We start from the raw sequence: 14,955 nt of genomic DNA on the forward strand, positions 1-14,955 counted from the left end.
TACCTTCTTTAAAGCCTGATATGCAATAAAAGTCATTGGCTAAACTGCTGCAGTTCACAAATACAATATAATGTATACTACACGCCAAAACAAGGACGCTATGGGAAAGCAATACCAAAAAGAAGCAAGGGTGGCACTACGGACAAGGGTACAAACAACACACTTGCGACAGTCTTACACTGTAAGGCTGTCATATCAATCCATCACATTGCAAAACAAACCTGAGGCCATATTAGGGTAACGGAATGGTCTGCCGTCTGGAAAATTAGTATGACAGGCTTTGAAATTTGTGCCGATATTCAAGTAGGGTGAAACACATTTTAAGGTTTTGGGTGTTGATTTCTATGGATGTTTCCAATCTCTAATCAGTAAACCAATGTTTTAATAGAGCGTTGCAGAGATGAATACACTTGTAGGCGAGCATCTCACTGGTTCCATCGACAACAAGCCAATAGCCATTGGATTTGGGATTATTGCGGAAAATAAAATGTTATAATGATACATTATGATACTTAAAGTTTTTGTTGAGCAAGATAATCTTCCCAAAGGACTTTTTTGACGGACACATGAGTGTGAGTATACACACCAAGGCTGTATAGGCAGACTAGTCGGCATGATGATGTTTTAGTGCCCTCATTTAGTCAGTTGTTCACAAATGCCTTTTTTTAAAAGACGGAAAAAGCTTAAAAGTTCCCGAGAGGGGTATTTACTGACATATTTTATGAGGTAGAACGACACGTTAAAATCAACCAAGCATGCGTTAACGGCAGACCTTATTTTAAGCTTCTAAACAAAAAAAACATTCAAACACCCATTGACTTTGAGACGATGGAACCTAATGTGCAAAATGCTAATTTATATCTGGGTTTAACCTGTTGAGATTATTTCTGCAGCACCCTTTAGGGAATGGTAAATGTAAAGCAAATACATGTGGCGGAGACAAAGTAAAGAGGAAAATAAAGCAGATGAGACAGGGAGAAATGAAACTTACTTGTGAAAGAATACCCTGGGAAGTCCAGTGGAATACAGAACAGATGGGAAACCATGATGAGGAAACAACAAAACAAAAAGAAGAAACAAAAGACAATGAAATGAGAAACATGAAAAATGAAATAGGGCATCGCTTTCCTGCCACACCACATGAACCCACTGCCACACTAGTGCTGTGTCTTATTAAACCGTTGGTCTACAGCAAGTCTCGCCTCTCTTACTTCTGCAGCTAACATAGACTTTGATAATCCTGGGACTTCATTACCCTCAAGATGAGAAAATCCTCTTTTTAATCATTTCACGCTCAGACGTGTCTTTCTGGATGACAATATCATGCTTCCCTGAAGTGATATAACACTTTGCATGACAGCGAGCATACAGTATAAGCTGATTCCTACATTGTCTGTTTTCATTATATTTCTGTTCATGAAGCACTAAATTAAGCATGAGCTCATCCTCAATGTTATAGATTTTTTTTAAAAATTAAAAAACGTTCCAGTTCGACTAGTGTAAAATCAATAAAAACATCAGACACCGAGTTTTGCTGAAACATCTTGGAGTAGGACAAAGTCTCTCCTCAAGGAATCGGGATGCTGAGCAGGGCTTTTTTTCTGCAGAGGCAGTAGGGCGATGACGCACAGATGGAAGCATTAGATAAAGGCTGGTACAAACTAAAACAAAGATTTATTCATGACCCTTATTTGAAATGCCGACTAAAAATTATGTCAGTTGTGCCTAACTAAGGCCTTTGTAAACTGGCTCTGTAGTGGATGGAAGAAAATAAGGATAATTCTGATTCATTATGATTTGAGTCATCCTTTCGATCAGAAATAATCACCAGTAAATTGGGAACAGCGTCTGACAGGAAAAGGAAGACAGTTGCGATCTAAAAATGATAAACCATTCTGTCCATTTAAACATCCATTATAGTTTACAGACAAGTCATTCTTAGTTTTGAAACATCGTGTTTACCTGGAGCAGAGCGCGTTCATATTTCCTGCACAATGAGGCATTATTACTAACAATTCTGGAGATCTCAATTTCGTTTTAAAGCTCCAAATAGAGTGATTTAGATAATCTGGCTCAACTTTATTCCAACCTTTCCGATTGCCTGACTTTGTTGAGTGTCGCTGTCACAAATCTCAGAAATTACTTTGGCGAGTATAATGTACAAATGATTGAAACTTGAAATGTAAGAGAAAGTTGTGATGAAGCTGTTAAAGGATTCCTCATGCTGCCTTGTTGATTACTTTTTGTATTTGGTGTCCACATTGGATTTAATGAGCGTGGCTATAAGAGAGGACAACCATAAAGAGTGATGGCTCAAGAACTAAAACCATACTTCTTCAATCAAACATATGGTACAATAACTGCATAACCTTCTATTATTACACTAAATCATTTTAGGAATCAAGTCAAAGCACTATTCATACACTCTGTCATATTCATTGAATGGGTTTTAACTCTAATCTGTCCTTCAGTCCACATTACATCTATTGCACCTGTCCATCCTGGAGAGGGATCCTCCTCTGTTGCTCTCCTGAAGGTTTCTTCCCTTTTTTTCCCCCCTGAAGGGTTATTTGGGAGTTTTTCTTGATCCCATGTGACGTTTTGGGACTGGGATGTCTATGTGTTCAGATTGTAAAGCACTCTGAGACAAATTTGTAATTTGTGAAAATGGGCAATACAAATAAACTGAATTGAAAAACTGAATTGAAAATTGAAAAGCCTTTACACACCTGGGGCATTCCAAAAAATGGACATGGTAACGCACATGCGAATATTATATGCTATGGGGCTTTTATTGTGAAAGACAATCATATCAAAAACAAAAGGTTACGAAGCATATATTGACATGTAAATCCCCCCCCCCCCTCAGGTCTGTAAAGGCCTTTGTCTCCCCTCTCAGCTAAGAGCTATGTTTGTATCTCTATTGGGCATCATTTATACTTCAATGAGAAAGCATTATCTGACATGCTGCTGCACATAAATAAACACATCATTGTCACATTCTATGTCAAGCCGGCACATTCGAAGTGATGACAGGTGTTGCGCACCTGCTCTTTGCTGTAAGATTGCAGATAATGCCATATGCCTAACACATCTGTCATTTGACGCCAGATTATTCACCAAGACACATTTAAAGGGTTGCAGCAAATCCCTCATCTGCCTAAAAAGCAGTGTTGGGCAAGTTACTGAAAATTAGTAATTAGTTATAGTTACTAGTTACTTCTTTTAAAAGTAATTGAATTACTTTACTAGTTACTGTATATCCAAAGTAATTAGTTACTAGGGAAAGTAACTTTTAAGTTACTTTTATGTCTGCTTTTTTAATGTCATGAACAGTCAAACACAATAAACATATGTTGTAGACCTATTTATTGCAATCAACAGGGCAACAGGCCTTCAAATCAAGCAGGAGTACAAAAGTCCCTTTTTTAGTTAACTTAATACAAAATAACTGTCTCAGTGATTTAACAGTGTTTTTTTTTTACCACATTAGGCCCAATGAAATAAAAGTGATTGGCCTACAGTATTAACACTAATTAAAAGAGAAAACAAAGGTGCCTTGAGGTGCTGCATATAATTGAGGGGGGGTGCTAGTGAGGCGTGTACGTGCTGATCTGGAGTCAGTTTGGTAGGATTTGGGTATAAATAAATTATTTCATTTAAAATATGGATTTTTATTTGAAGATATTCATGTAATTTGCATGCAAAATAGGTCTACCCGAACCAGCGGACAAAAAATTCAACCAGCGGCAAAAACCGCGGACCTGGCAACACTGGAAGTGGCTGTCAATCACAGTGTGGCACCGTGCGTGCTGGTCGAGGGGGCGTGCCTGTGATTGGCGGAGTAGAGGGGAGGCGTGCCTGTGATTGGCGGAGTAGAGGGGAGGCGGGGTTAACCTGTCGGAAAACGGAAGTTACGGGTGGTTGACGGGAACCGTTGTTGTTGATGTTCGCGCTGCTGAGCTGAGAGGAGCAGCTGTCTGTGTTGGTGAATGCCCAATAAAGGGAGGAATAATAACGTCGTCCCGTCTCCGTGTCATCAGTCCATAACGTCCGAGACGTTACAATATCATTGCGCCACCAAGGTCCTGCGATGTCAGATCAGAAGCAGCTAAAGTAGCCTAGCTTGTCTTCTTGTCTGCAAGTGTTCATTTTTCACAAAAGAGAGTAACGCGAGTAACGAACTCATTTAAATTTCAGTAACTGTAACTGCGTTAGTTGATTTAAAAAAATACTTCGTTACACTCTCGTTACCGCTAAAAGTAGTGGAATTACAGTAACGCGTTACTCCCAACACTGCTAAAAAGAAGGTATTCTTGTGTCTCCTCTGTTCTGTCAATGTGATGTAATTTTTTCCCCTTCAAAAACACAGACGGATGGAAAATTTCCCTCCACTTCCAACATTTCATCACATGCTTCCATTCCTTCCATTAAATATAAACTACCTTCAGCAGGGCTTGAACCCCTGGCAGCTCCATTGACAATGTGCGCCTTTACTGAACTATGAATACCAAGCTGACACTTCTCCACACCGAGGTATACATCTACCTGGCTATAGAAAAAAGTACTTTCTATAAAGCTTTCACTGAATCAGCCGAGTTGTGGCCTGAAAAGGCAGAGCTCTGTGGTCTGGAATGAGGCCTTCAACATGGCACACAGTCAATAGGAAATAGGCACATAATACTGTCCAGTGATGAAGAACACAGGTTTTACTTTGCATGGTTTACACTGTTAACCAAGTAGTATGAATAATGAAGTGGCACTGGGAATTATTGCTCCCTCTGCCATGGCTGGGGAAGGCCTGCACTGGGATCCCCTCGGCTTTGGCATGAGAATAGAGGCGAGTCGGGGCGAAAGCATCCAACCTAAGCTAGACTTGAGCAGGCAGAGGAGTGAGCAACCGCATTTAGCTCAAAGCTTCCAGTTCAGAGGAGTGCTTACTGAGGGGCAAGGACACGAGCAATAAGGGCAGTACTTACGGACGGGCTCGGTCTTGAAAGTGCTGGCCTGGCTGCTCTCGCCTTCGCCCTTGCCGTTGATGGCCGACATCTTGACCTCGTAGGTAGTCTCAGGCTTCAGGCCAACAATGGTGATCGCAGTCATGTCTGTAGGAGGAGAGGTCGTGTTATATTCCATGCAGGTACACCGGGGACAGGGAATGAACAAGGAACGAACAGGCAACATATGTGCCATCAAGGAGGTTATGTTTGTGGTTGCGTTTGTCTCGTTTTCATACGGATTACTTCTTTTTTCACTGGCGCTAACATTGCGAAAGTGGGACATACACTACCGTTCAAAAGTTTGGGGTCACTTAGAAATGTCTTTATTTTTCAAAGAAAAGCACTGTTTTTTCAATAAAGATAACATTAAATTAATCAAAAATACACTCTATACATTGTTAATGTGCTAAATTAATATTCAAGGTGGAAGTGTCTGGTTTCAAATGAAATATCTCCATAGGTGTATAGAGGCCCATTTCCATCAACTATCACTCCAGTGTTCTAATGGTACATTGTGTTTGCTAATCGCCTTAGAAGACTAATGTCTGATTAGAAAACCCTTGTGCAATTATGCTAGCACAGCTGAAAACAGTTATGCTGGTGATATAAGCTATACAACTGGCCTTCCTTTGAGCTTGAAGTTTGTAGAACAAAATTAATACTTCAAATATGAATCATTATTTCTAACCTTGTCAATGTCTTGACTACATTTTATATTCATTTGATAAATAAAAGTGTGATTTTTCATGGAAGACACAAAATTGTCTGGGTGACTCCAAACTTTTGAACGGTAGTGTATTTTCTTGGAAGAAGCTAAAGTCTAAAGTATTATGCGTGAACGAGTAAGGCTAAATTAGACCTAGTCTTTTCTGAAAAACTAGTCCAAGCTTCTTTTCCACAAAAATGCAAACGTACACAGCTGATGCAGTCATTTTCTCCAATGTTGCTTTTGTTTGTTCGGCAAACAAGATTTTTTAAAAGTTGATACTATTTCATACATTTCCAACCATCTGTACAATTTCACTTTTCACTAAATAAAACATAACTTAAAGAATCTAAAAACTAAATGATGTAGCTCAACCTGGTTGTTGTAGAATTGTTTTTCACAACTGGGTTAGAACCAAGAATAAACTCACAGATGCCTGCTTTAGCTTCCTGCAAGTGAAACAGGTTACCATTAGAATATATTTTACATGGGACTGCGTAGTAAAAGTTTTTAGTAATTACTGGACTAATCATGGGGACTTGATCACCATTGGGATGAAAGATAAATACTGATTGAAAACGTGCATGTAATGTAATGTCACCGTTGGGCCAAGAAAATCATTATGAAGAGCAAATGCCCAAAAATTACAATGGGATTTTGGTTTATGATCACTGGCTCACTTAATAGGATAATGCGATTAAAAATAACTTAATGTGTCGTCGAGAAAACCCTGTTAGCCAAGCATGCTACTCTAATCTAAAAAATGTAATTTGAATGGGTGATGGGAATAGCCTCAAATATTATCTAGTGTGTGAATAATTCCTTTAAGTGAGCACTTGTTGTGTTGTAAAACATTAGAAATGACTCTTATTTCCATATTAGCAAGGCACTGTTAAGTTTTCCTGCTTCTTGACTTTTGACAGAAAGACCATCTTGACTGATATGTCCCTGTGCGTCACAAACAGTAAGTGACTGCTTTGGGAAAGTGTATGAATATAAATAAGAAATACAGACGCAAGACATCCGGATTTGTCCGTGATCGAAATAAATAAAAAATTATACTTGTTTTCAGTGCCAACAAAGATGTTTAGCATGTTCCGACTGATTATCACCAAACCCTAACTAATAAAAAAATAAACAATGCACCACACGCCTGAATTCAACACCGACTGCTCTGTGTGCGTCAATCAATCAACTAAACCTACGTTAATGATCAGCTGTCATGCTGAAGAGTTAGTCCTTTCTTAAGGTGATGCACCTAATGGTGCTTGCATAGGCTCATACACGTGCGCGTGCATGGACATACGGTACTCTTAAGGGTCCAGGTCTGAAAATATGCTCAACCTAATAAAAAGCACAAATTAATCCGCGACTGGGCTTTTAGCACCTCCATTTTTAATAAAACTGATGTCACTGCAGAAACCATTTATGTTCGGATGAGATTCTCAGCCGGCTCTGATTTACCCTTGATTGCCAGACACTGGTTTCCTCTGCACTAAAAGGTTATCTCCACAAATCATAACAGTCGTTACAAATTCGACTGGCTTCGGTGTGTGTTAATCATTGTGTTGCTACAGTGCAGGCTTATTGCGCCATCAATGATTGTGTATCCATGTCAGAGAAACCCATCGTTCACGCTATTATGGAAGTACATAGCCTCCGTGATTAAGTCGAAGTACTTAAAGCAATACAATGTGTAAATAGTTTCACAATAAAGTTATCAATAAACCCCAGCGATGCTCTGGACTGTTTTGAAGCTAAACCTATTTGTCCAGGCTGACGGCGAGTTCTGTCTCGTCACGACCCAAACAAAATGGAGTTAAATGTAATGTGGCGTGTGATGCTCACAGCATTGACAAATACCATTGCAAAAAGTTCAAAAGAAATATTTCAAAAGTCTGCAGAACTTGGAGCAGTGAAGTAAACCAATAGTGAACACTCAGCAAATAAACACTATGTCTAGGATGTTGTTATCTGTAATTTTGGAGGCAAGAGTCTTCTAGTTTGAGCAATCCTTGTACAGCTATTGTTTTTGTATTTGAAAATAGAGCACTCACATTGTGTTTTATGTGTACAAACACAAACAATACTCTGTTAAAGGTTTTTCATGTACCAATGTCGTATGTGTGCAGATCGTAAAGGCCCCCCGAGGCAAAAGTGTGTGAGACATTTGGCCTTGTTTGTTTGTCAGTTTCGGTTGGACTGCAATTTCATTTGAGCCAAACAGAAACCTTCCCTCTTTTTATTTGACCACTGTTTGAGTGACATTTGCTAAAAAAAGTGTCTAGCTTTTTAAAAACATTGTTTAGCCAGTTTTTAAAAAAAAGTTCATGTGTTGGGTTCCGAGTGCCACAGACTACTTTCAGGTTTACATATACATATATATATTTATATATATAGATGTGTGTATATGTATATGTGTATAAATACAAACACACATATATATGCATACATATACACATACACATATATATACACATGTATATGTATATATATAATCATATATATACAGGACTGTCTCAGAAAATTAGAATATTGTGATAAAGTTCTTTATTTTCTGTAATGCAATTAAAAAAACAAAAATGTCATGCATTCTGGATTCATTACAAATCAACTGAAATATTGCAAGCCTTTTATTCTTTTAATATTGCTGATTATGGCTTACAGCTTAAGAAAACTCTAAAATCCTATCTCATAAAATTTTAATATTTCCTCAGACCAAGTAAAAAAAAGATTTATAACAGCTGAGTGTTTGTCAAGGCTCAGGAAACCCTTGCAGGTGTTTCGAGTTAATTAGACAATTCAAGTGATTTGTTTAATACCCTACTAGTATACTTTTTCATGATATTCTAATATTTAGAGATAGGATATTTGAGTTTTCTTAAGCTGTAAGCCATAATCAGCAATATTAAAAGAATAAAAGGCTTGCAATATTTCAGTTGATTTGTAATGAATCCAGAATGCATGACATTTTTGTTTTTTGAATTGCATTACAGAAAATAAAGCACTTCATCACAATATTCTAATTTTCTGAGACAGTCCTGTATATAGCTACATATCATTATATATATATATATAGCTATATATATATTAAATATTATTATATATTATTTGATTTATTATACACACATACAGTATATGTATAAATTATTTATTTAATCTTATATGTTGACTGTTGATTGTTTTTGATTGTTGTTGTTTTGTTTGTCTGTCGAATGTGAACACACCAGCCGCTGCCAAGTCAAATTCTTTGTGTGTGTAAAACACGTAGCAAATAAATGTTTCTGATTCTGATATAAATGTATATATATATATATATATATATTAGGGCTGTCAATCGCAAAAAAAAAAGTAACTAATTAATCGCACATTTTGAAATTCATTAATCGCGATTAAAAGTTTTTTTTCTCTTCTTTTTAAAGACAAAACTTCACACAGAGCTGTGTTTTCAAAGAGGCTCCTACCTATAAAGTGCCAGCGAGGTATTTAATATCGTGGATGATAAATTGTTTCTTCAGTGAAACATCCAGATTAGTGAAACAAGGTGCATTAGAGACCCCATTGGTCCTGTCATCTTTAACACTGAACAGCAGCAGAACCAGTGGCCTTGGTAAACTGACTGACATTCACATATGTCACGTTAACCCTCTGGGGACATTTTCTCCATTTTACAAAAAAAATTAAATTCACCTTTTAAAGGCGTTTGCATATGACACATACCCACGTGTTCTACATCAAACATTCCAGAACAATCTCATCTCTATTCAATGAGGCTCAGCTGTCCTCGCGTGGTGTTCTCTGGTTCTCTGACTGACAGGCTGCTAATGAGCCTCACCTGTGAGGTGGGAGGTCCTTTGTGATTTATTGAGTGTTCATTGGTTGTTTTTTTCGCAAAATGTTGACAGACAAACGGATTGACCAATCAGGGTGAAGGTTTCGTGTGACGAGTTCTTTCCGCGCCGCGTCCCCCGACACGTCGCCCCTCCGTTCCTCTGTGTATCAGAGGGGGAGACGGGAGGAAGGAGGAGCGGAGGAGGAAACCCGACTGATTCATCCACGAGTTTAAACTGATTCCTGCTCCTTATTTTCGCGGAGAAATAATTGTTTTAAAAACGGAAATAGTGTTAAACCGTACTGCCACGGTTTGACACTCAGAAGAGTGTAAAAACTTCAACGAACACCGGAAGTAAACAAAGTTGCGTTAATTGCGCTAAAATATTTTAGTGCGTTAACGCGGCCAAACTAATCGCATAGATTAACGCGTTAACGCTGACAGCCCTATTATATATATATATTAGGGCTGTGAAACGAGTACAATTTTTAATCAGGTTAATCACAGGTTTCTGTGGATTAATCATGATTAATCACATATATACATTTATACACAGGGGTGCACATAACTTGCTCACCAGTGCGTGCGCCAGCATCGGAGCTCTGCCGCGCGCGAGCCGAGAAGAGTTGTTGACGGGGGGGGTGCAAGTGACTTTTTTTCGTCCCGATGTGCGCGCCCGGCATCCGAGCTCTGCGGCGCGCGAGACGGAGATCGGAGTCGTGTTAACGCGACACGTAGAGACAGAATGACATGCTGCTGGTTCGAGACCACCAACAACAGACGGATTGGAAGCTCATTCTGCGCATGCGTTAAATGCGTTAAAAAAAACCAACTAATTAATCCTGTAATTTAATTAACTGAGTTAACGCGTTATTTTTCACAGCACTAATATATATATATATATATAATATATATGGACCTAGAGTGATGGGCGGGGTATCTATATCTGGCAGTACTGCATTCAAACATGTGATGGCAGCCCTTGTTCACAATATTGTGAGAGATCCTTTTAACTCAAACACAGTGATTATTCTTTAATCAATACCAAATCATTTACATCTTTGCATCTTGAATTACGAGGCCTTTAGTATTCCCGATTTGACATATTAATGCTACAAACATACTATAACATATGCATGCACATTGGAGGTTCATTCAGTGCATGTGTGTTTTGGAATGGCTTTCATCCCACAGTTGCGGGGTAACTGAACATTTACAGCTGGCGTGCATGTGTTTTATTTTTTGCAAATGCTTGCACGACAGGCGGCTCTTGGGCCTCAAGATGACAGCGGAGCCTGTCAGCCACTGACTGACACGTCCCATGTGGCAGACGGGACGAGAACCATCCAGATCGGCCGGCGCCTCCAAACCCCCTCAGTGGGACGGGGATATTATCTGGGGCCTTGTCAGTGTCTGAGCTGGCCTTTACTTCAGCCGCTCATGCTAGCCTTAACTGTTGCTGCTCGCTGAAATGATGGGTTGTTTTGGCGCCCAGATGCATTTTGAAGGAAACACACCCTCAAATAATTGTTAAAGAATGCTAATAGTAAAGTGTCAGTGTTGCAGCAATTGATGAGCCGTATCGATGGGGAAAATGTCCTGGTGGGAAAAAAGCTAAATGTTCATGGCTTTTGTCAGTTGTATTGGATTCCTTCTACTTGTATGTAGTATGTATGGGATACACATTGTGTTTTGAGTCTACAGTTCCAACTGTGCTTTTGGAAGTGAAAACAGGGACTGGAGCTTCCGTTGCTGCCGCTACACGGGAGCCTGGTTTGTATATTCTTTCATGACCTTAAGTTCGATAATATATAATATAGCCATTTTGTGAAAGCACCATCGTGAAAAGTAAATTCCCAGTCTTTGCACTGTAACAATTACAATCAGTCGTAAGTAAGTTACATAAAACATTACAATGATATGACAAAAAGGAACATCTGTTTATTTAGCACCTGTTTTATAGGATTTCCAAACTGATTTATTAGATTACAATCATCCACACACATTGGAGACTGAAACTGATGCAGGTTATTCGAAGAGAACGCAGAAAACACCCTGAAGAGAGAATTTCTATAACATCCATTGCATCCACTTTGCTTGATTCAAAGTATATTTTTCAAGGTTTTTGGGGGTAAATGTGTGTGAGTGCTGGTGATTAAGGGACTTAAGGAGCACTCCAACTCTGAATATCCTTGAGTGGTAATATATGTCATGCCTTTGACAAAATATCGTTAAAAAAAGCATTTTGAAGGAAGAGATGAGTGACTCACCGTCGCTAGCGTCGTGTTCTTTGCCAGTCCAATCCTGGCCCGGCAAACGCCATTCCACTCTGTACTTGATGATAGGAACTCCACCCATGGAGTCGGGTTCTTCAAACGCCACCACTGCTGTGCTGGAGAAAGGTTCCACTTGTTTGATTTCTGGCGATGATGGCACCTCTGCAATAGATGGCAAAAAAAATTATTATTATATACTTATAATAGAAGATATGTGTGTATATATATATTAATATTCTAAAAAACTCATTTAAAAACCTAGCAGTGTTGCAAAGATTCACAAAGCACGTGTAAATTACAGCATACAGGGTATAACATGTTTATTGATTTCCAGTGTCTATGAGAAACAACTTGGCACTGAACAATAATATAATGTTCTGTAATGCAACTTACATTTTTAAGAATATAAAGCCTAGTTATTGAAATCTAATACTCAGTAGAATGTTGTTCTCTGAGATACTTTGAAATGAATGCAGTGTCTCCACAGTGGAGGGTTGCAGGGCTGTACATGTGTGCCTTACCAAGATATCTATGTGCATGTCCAGTGAGAGAATTCAATTTAACCTCTTCCACTCCACTGAGGACGCCGGCGTCCTTAAGACCCTGCCCTTCCCTTTAAACGGCTTGATCACGCAGCCCACGTCAATAAACATGGGCATGTTTGGTATCCCAGCATTCAACACATCCTCATCTTTGCAAAGAACATATACATTTTCTTTTATTTCGTAATAATTTTTCACAAGAGGAGCCCAAAGACACAATATCTAAAGTTGCGATAAATGCAGCAAGTCGGGTCTTGCAACATTTCGATGGAGAAAACGTACAGAATACACTTTCTAAGTAGATATATTAGCGGAGGTATTAGCGGAAGTACTAGCGGAAGTTAGCAAAGAGCTAGAGGAATCAGAAAAGGTAAAAAGTTGAACAAAGAAACTTTTTTTTTGGTGCGCTGTGTCTTCACTGACAGTAACGTGTTGAAGCCAGGAGACCGCGCTGTCTTTGCCGGGCCATGAACACAGTGATTTGCTCCGTTTTTGTTTGACTACATTTTATTAGTAACAGTTAGGTTAGACTTGTCAATCCCTTCGTCTACTCGAGAGGAGACTTCCGGCTTTCTAACGACGTGTTGCATATGCAAATTGAGTCACACGGAACGGAACTCCTCTGAAATACGTGGGCACAGCCAGTCTTCTCCTTACAGAATATATATGTTCATGTATAGAAATATATATATATATGTTTATACATACATATATATTTGTGTGTGTATATATATATTATGTAGTATATACATATATATACTACATATATATGTCAATATGTGTGTATATATATCTATATATATGGAGTATATATTTATATGTATATATTATTTAGCAATACATCTGCTCTACTTGGAGTAAAAGTTATATTTTGCAGTGATATGACAGTTCTTTACATTGGTATATGTTGAAACATATCAACATGTAAAGGAAAACACCTTCAGTGTCTTATAATATCATTTGGGTACCATGTGTGCATTTGGAGTCTGCACATGTCCTTTTTGGAGCTCCGCCTGGATCTTTTCATGAAAAACAATGTAGGATGGTCATACTTTGTCCTATCTAGGGCTGCAACTAACGATTATTTTGATAATCGATTAATCTGATTATTTCTATTCGATAAAATATAAATCGAATAAAAAAAAAACTTTAATTTTCAACCCTTTATTCAAAAACAGGGTCGTCACGGTCATGGAAACCTGAAAAAAGTGAAATTTTTTTTAAATAGCTAGCCTAGAAAAAAGAAAAGTAAAAAAAAAAAAAAAATATTGGAAAAAAAAGTAAAATGTCTTTTTTATTCAATTTTATTTTACACGTATATATACTCTCATGTTAGTTTAAATACTACATCTTCTCACTTTGTCAACATGGACATAGTTTTTTTTTGTTTAATGTTTAATCATGGAAATTTGGTTTAATCAGGTCCTGGTCATGGAGCACCAGTCAGCATGTGATGAACTGATGACCCTGGTCACCATGGTGATCACCCTGGTCACCGGGTCACATGGATGTCCAAAACCACAAACTGAGAGCTTTCCTCTCCTGAGCAGTGGTCCTGGTGTGGTCCCCTGAAACAATATCAGGAGATTTCAGATTTTTTTTTCTTTTTGACCCTTTTTCCGCTGCCTGAGATTTTTCAGACGTGTCTGTGAATGAAATGTTGGTTGCGCTGCTAAAACATCTTGACGTTCTTTGGACGTAGATGCAAGCAGCTCGCGGTCCAGCCAAGGGTTCTTAGGTTAGCTTAGCTGGTAGTGTTAGTCTGCTGCTCTGCTGTTGTACACATGCGTGCAATCGTTGCAAAAACGATGATTTAGCATATTTTTTAGTCTCGATTTTTAGTCTCGAGAGCGCATTTCCGCGCGCTCAATCAGAGCATGCGCGCCGTGTCTGCATATCAGCTGCTCAGCAGCGAGCCTCTTATCACGCGCGGTCGTTATTTATCTCCAAATGCCTTTCTATCCCACCACGGAACAGTTAACCACGTTTTAATAAATAACCGTCGTTTCAACGTTATTGACGTCACAAATGTCGTTGATGACGTCATGTGCCCACTGAGCTTCGTGGCGCGTGTCGACGGCGAATGACTCCTGACTGCGTGAATGACTGCAGCATCCAGCGCCCAGCAGCACAACGCAGCAGCAAGACAGCAGCAAGCTAGCAGCAACGCAGCTCAGCGGGCTCTTCTCTGCTCTCGCTCCGCTCTCTGCTCTCGCTCTCTGCCTTGTTTCCGCGCGCCGCGCTGCTCAACTCTCACTCAACTTTTTCAGACTTATTGAGCACCACAACACCGTAATAATCGCGCGAAGTCCTATCCTCTTCAAATTTGAAGCAGGTGTTTAGTACTAGTGAAGTTACACACCTATACTGTCCTTTTCCTGTACAGATACAGTTACAGGGAGTTATTTATACTGAAATATACTTTTTTATTTTAGGCGGACAAAAATCTTACATTTTTACTGACTTCAAAGGCCCACTGCTCTGTTTCTGTATGACCTAAAGGATTTTTGACACTTTCACAAGTAATCACAAGGGTAATCTTTCTAGAAAGCCTTCATTGATAAATTTATTCAGAGGGGTTCAGAAACAACAGCCATTT

The 14,955-nt window shown here is 38.9% G+C and overlaps 1 protein-coding gene across 1 annotated transcript in view; it reads right to left on the reverse strand.

The window, feature by feature from the left end:
* The window catches only part of ncam1a (neural cell adhesion molecule 1a), a 244,752-nt gene that overhangs the window by 36,363 nt on the left and 193,434 nt on the right, over positions 1–14,955 (reverse strand). The window contains 3 exon segments of the mRNA XM_056439533.1: positions 992–1,006; positions 4,980–5,105; positions 11,809–11,976. Of these exon segments, the coding sequence (XP_056295508.1) occupies positions 992–1,006; positions 4,980–5,105; positions 11,809–11,976 (309 nt within the window).

The sequence above is a fragment of the Pseudoliparis swirei genome, chromosome 3 (genome assembly GCF_029220125.1).
Source record: "Pseudoliparis swirei isolate HS2019 ecotype Mariana Trench chromosome 3, NWPU_hadal_v1, whole genome shotgun sequence".
Lineage (NCBI taxonomy): Eukaryota > Metazoa > Chordata > Actinopteri > Perciformes > Liparidae > Pseudoliparis > Pseudoliparis swirei.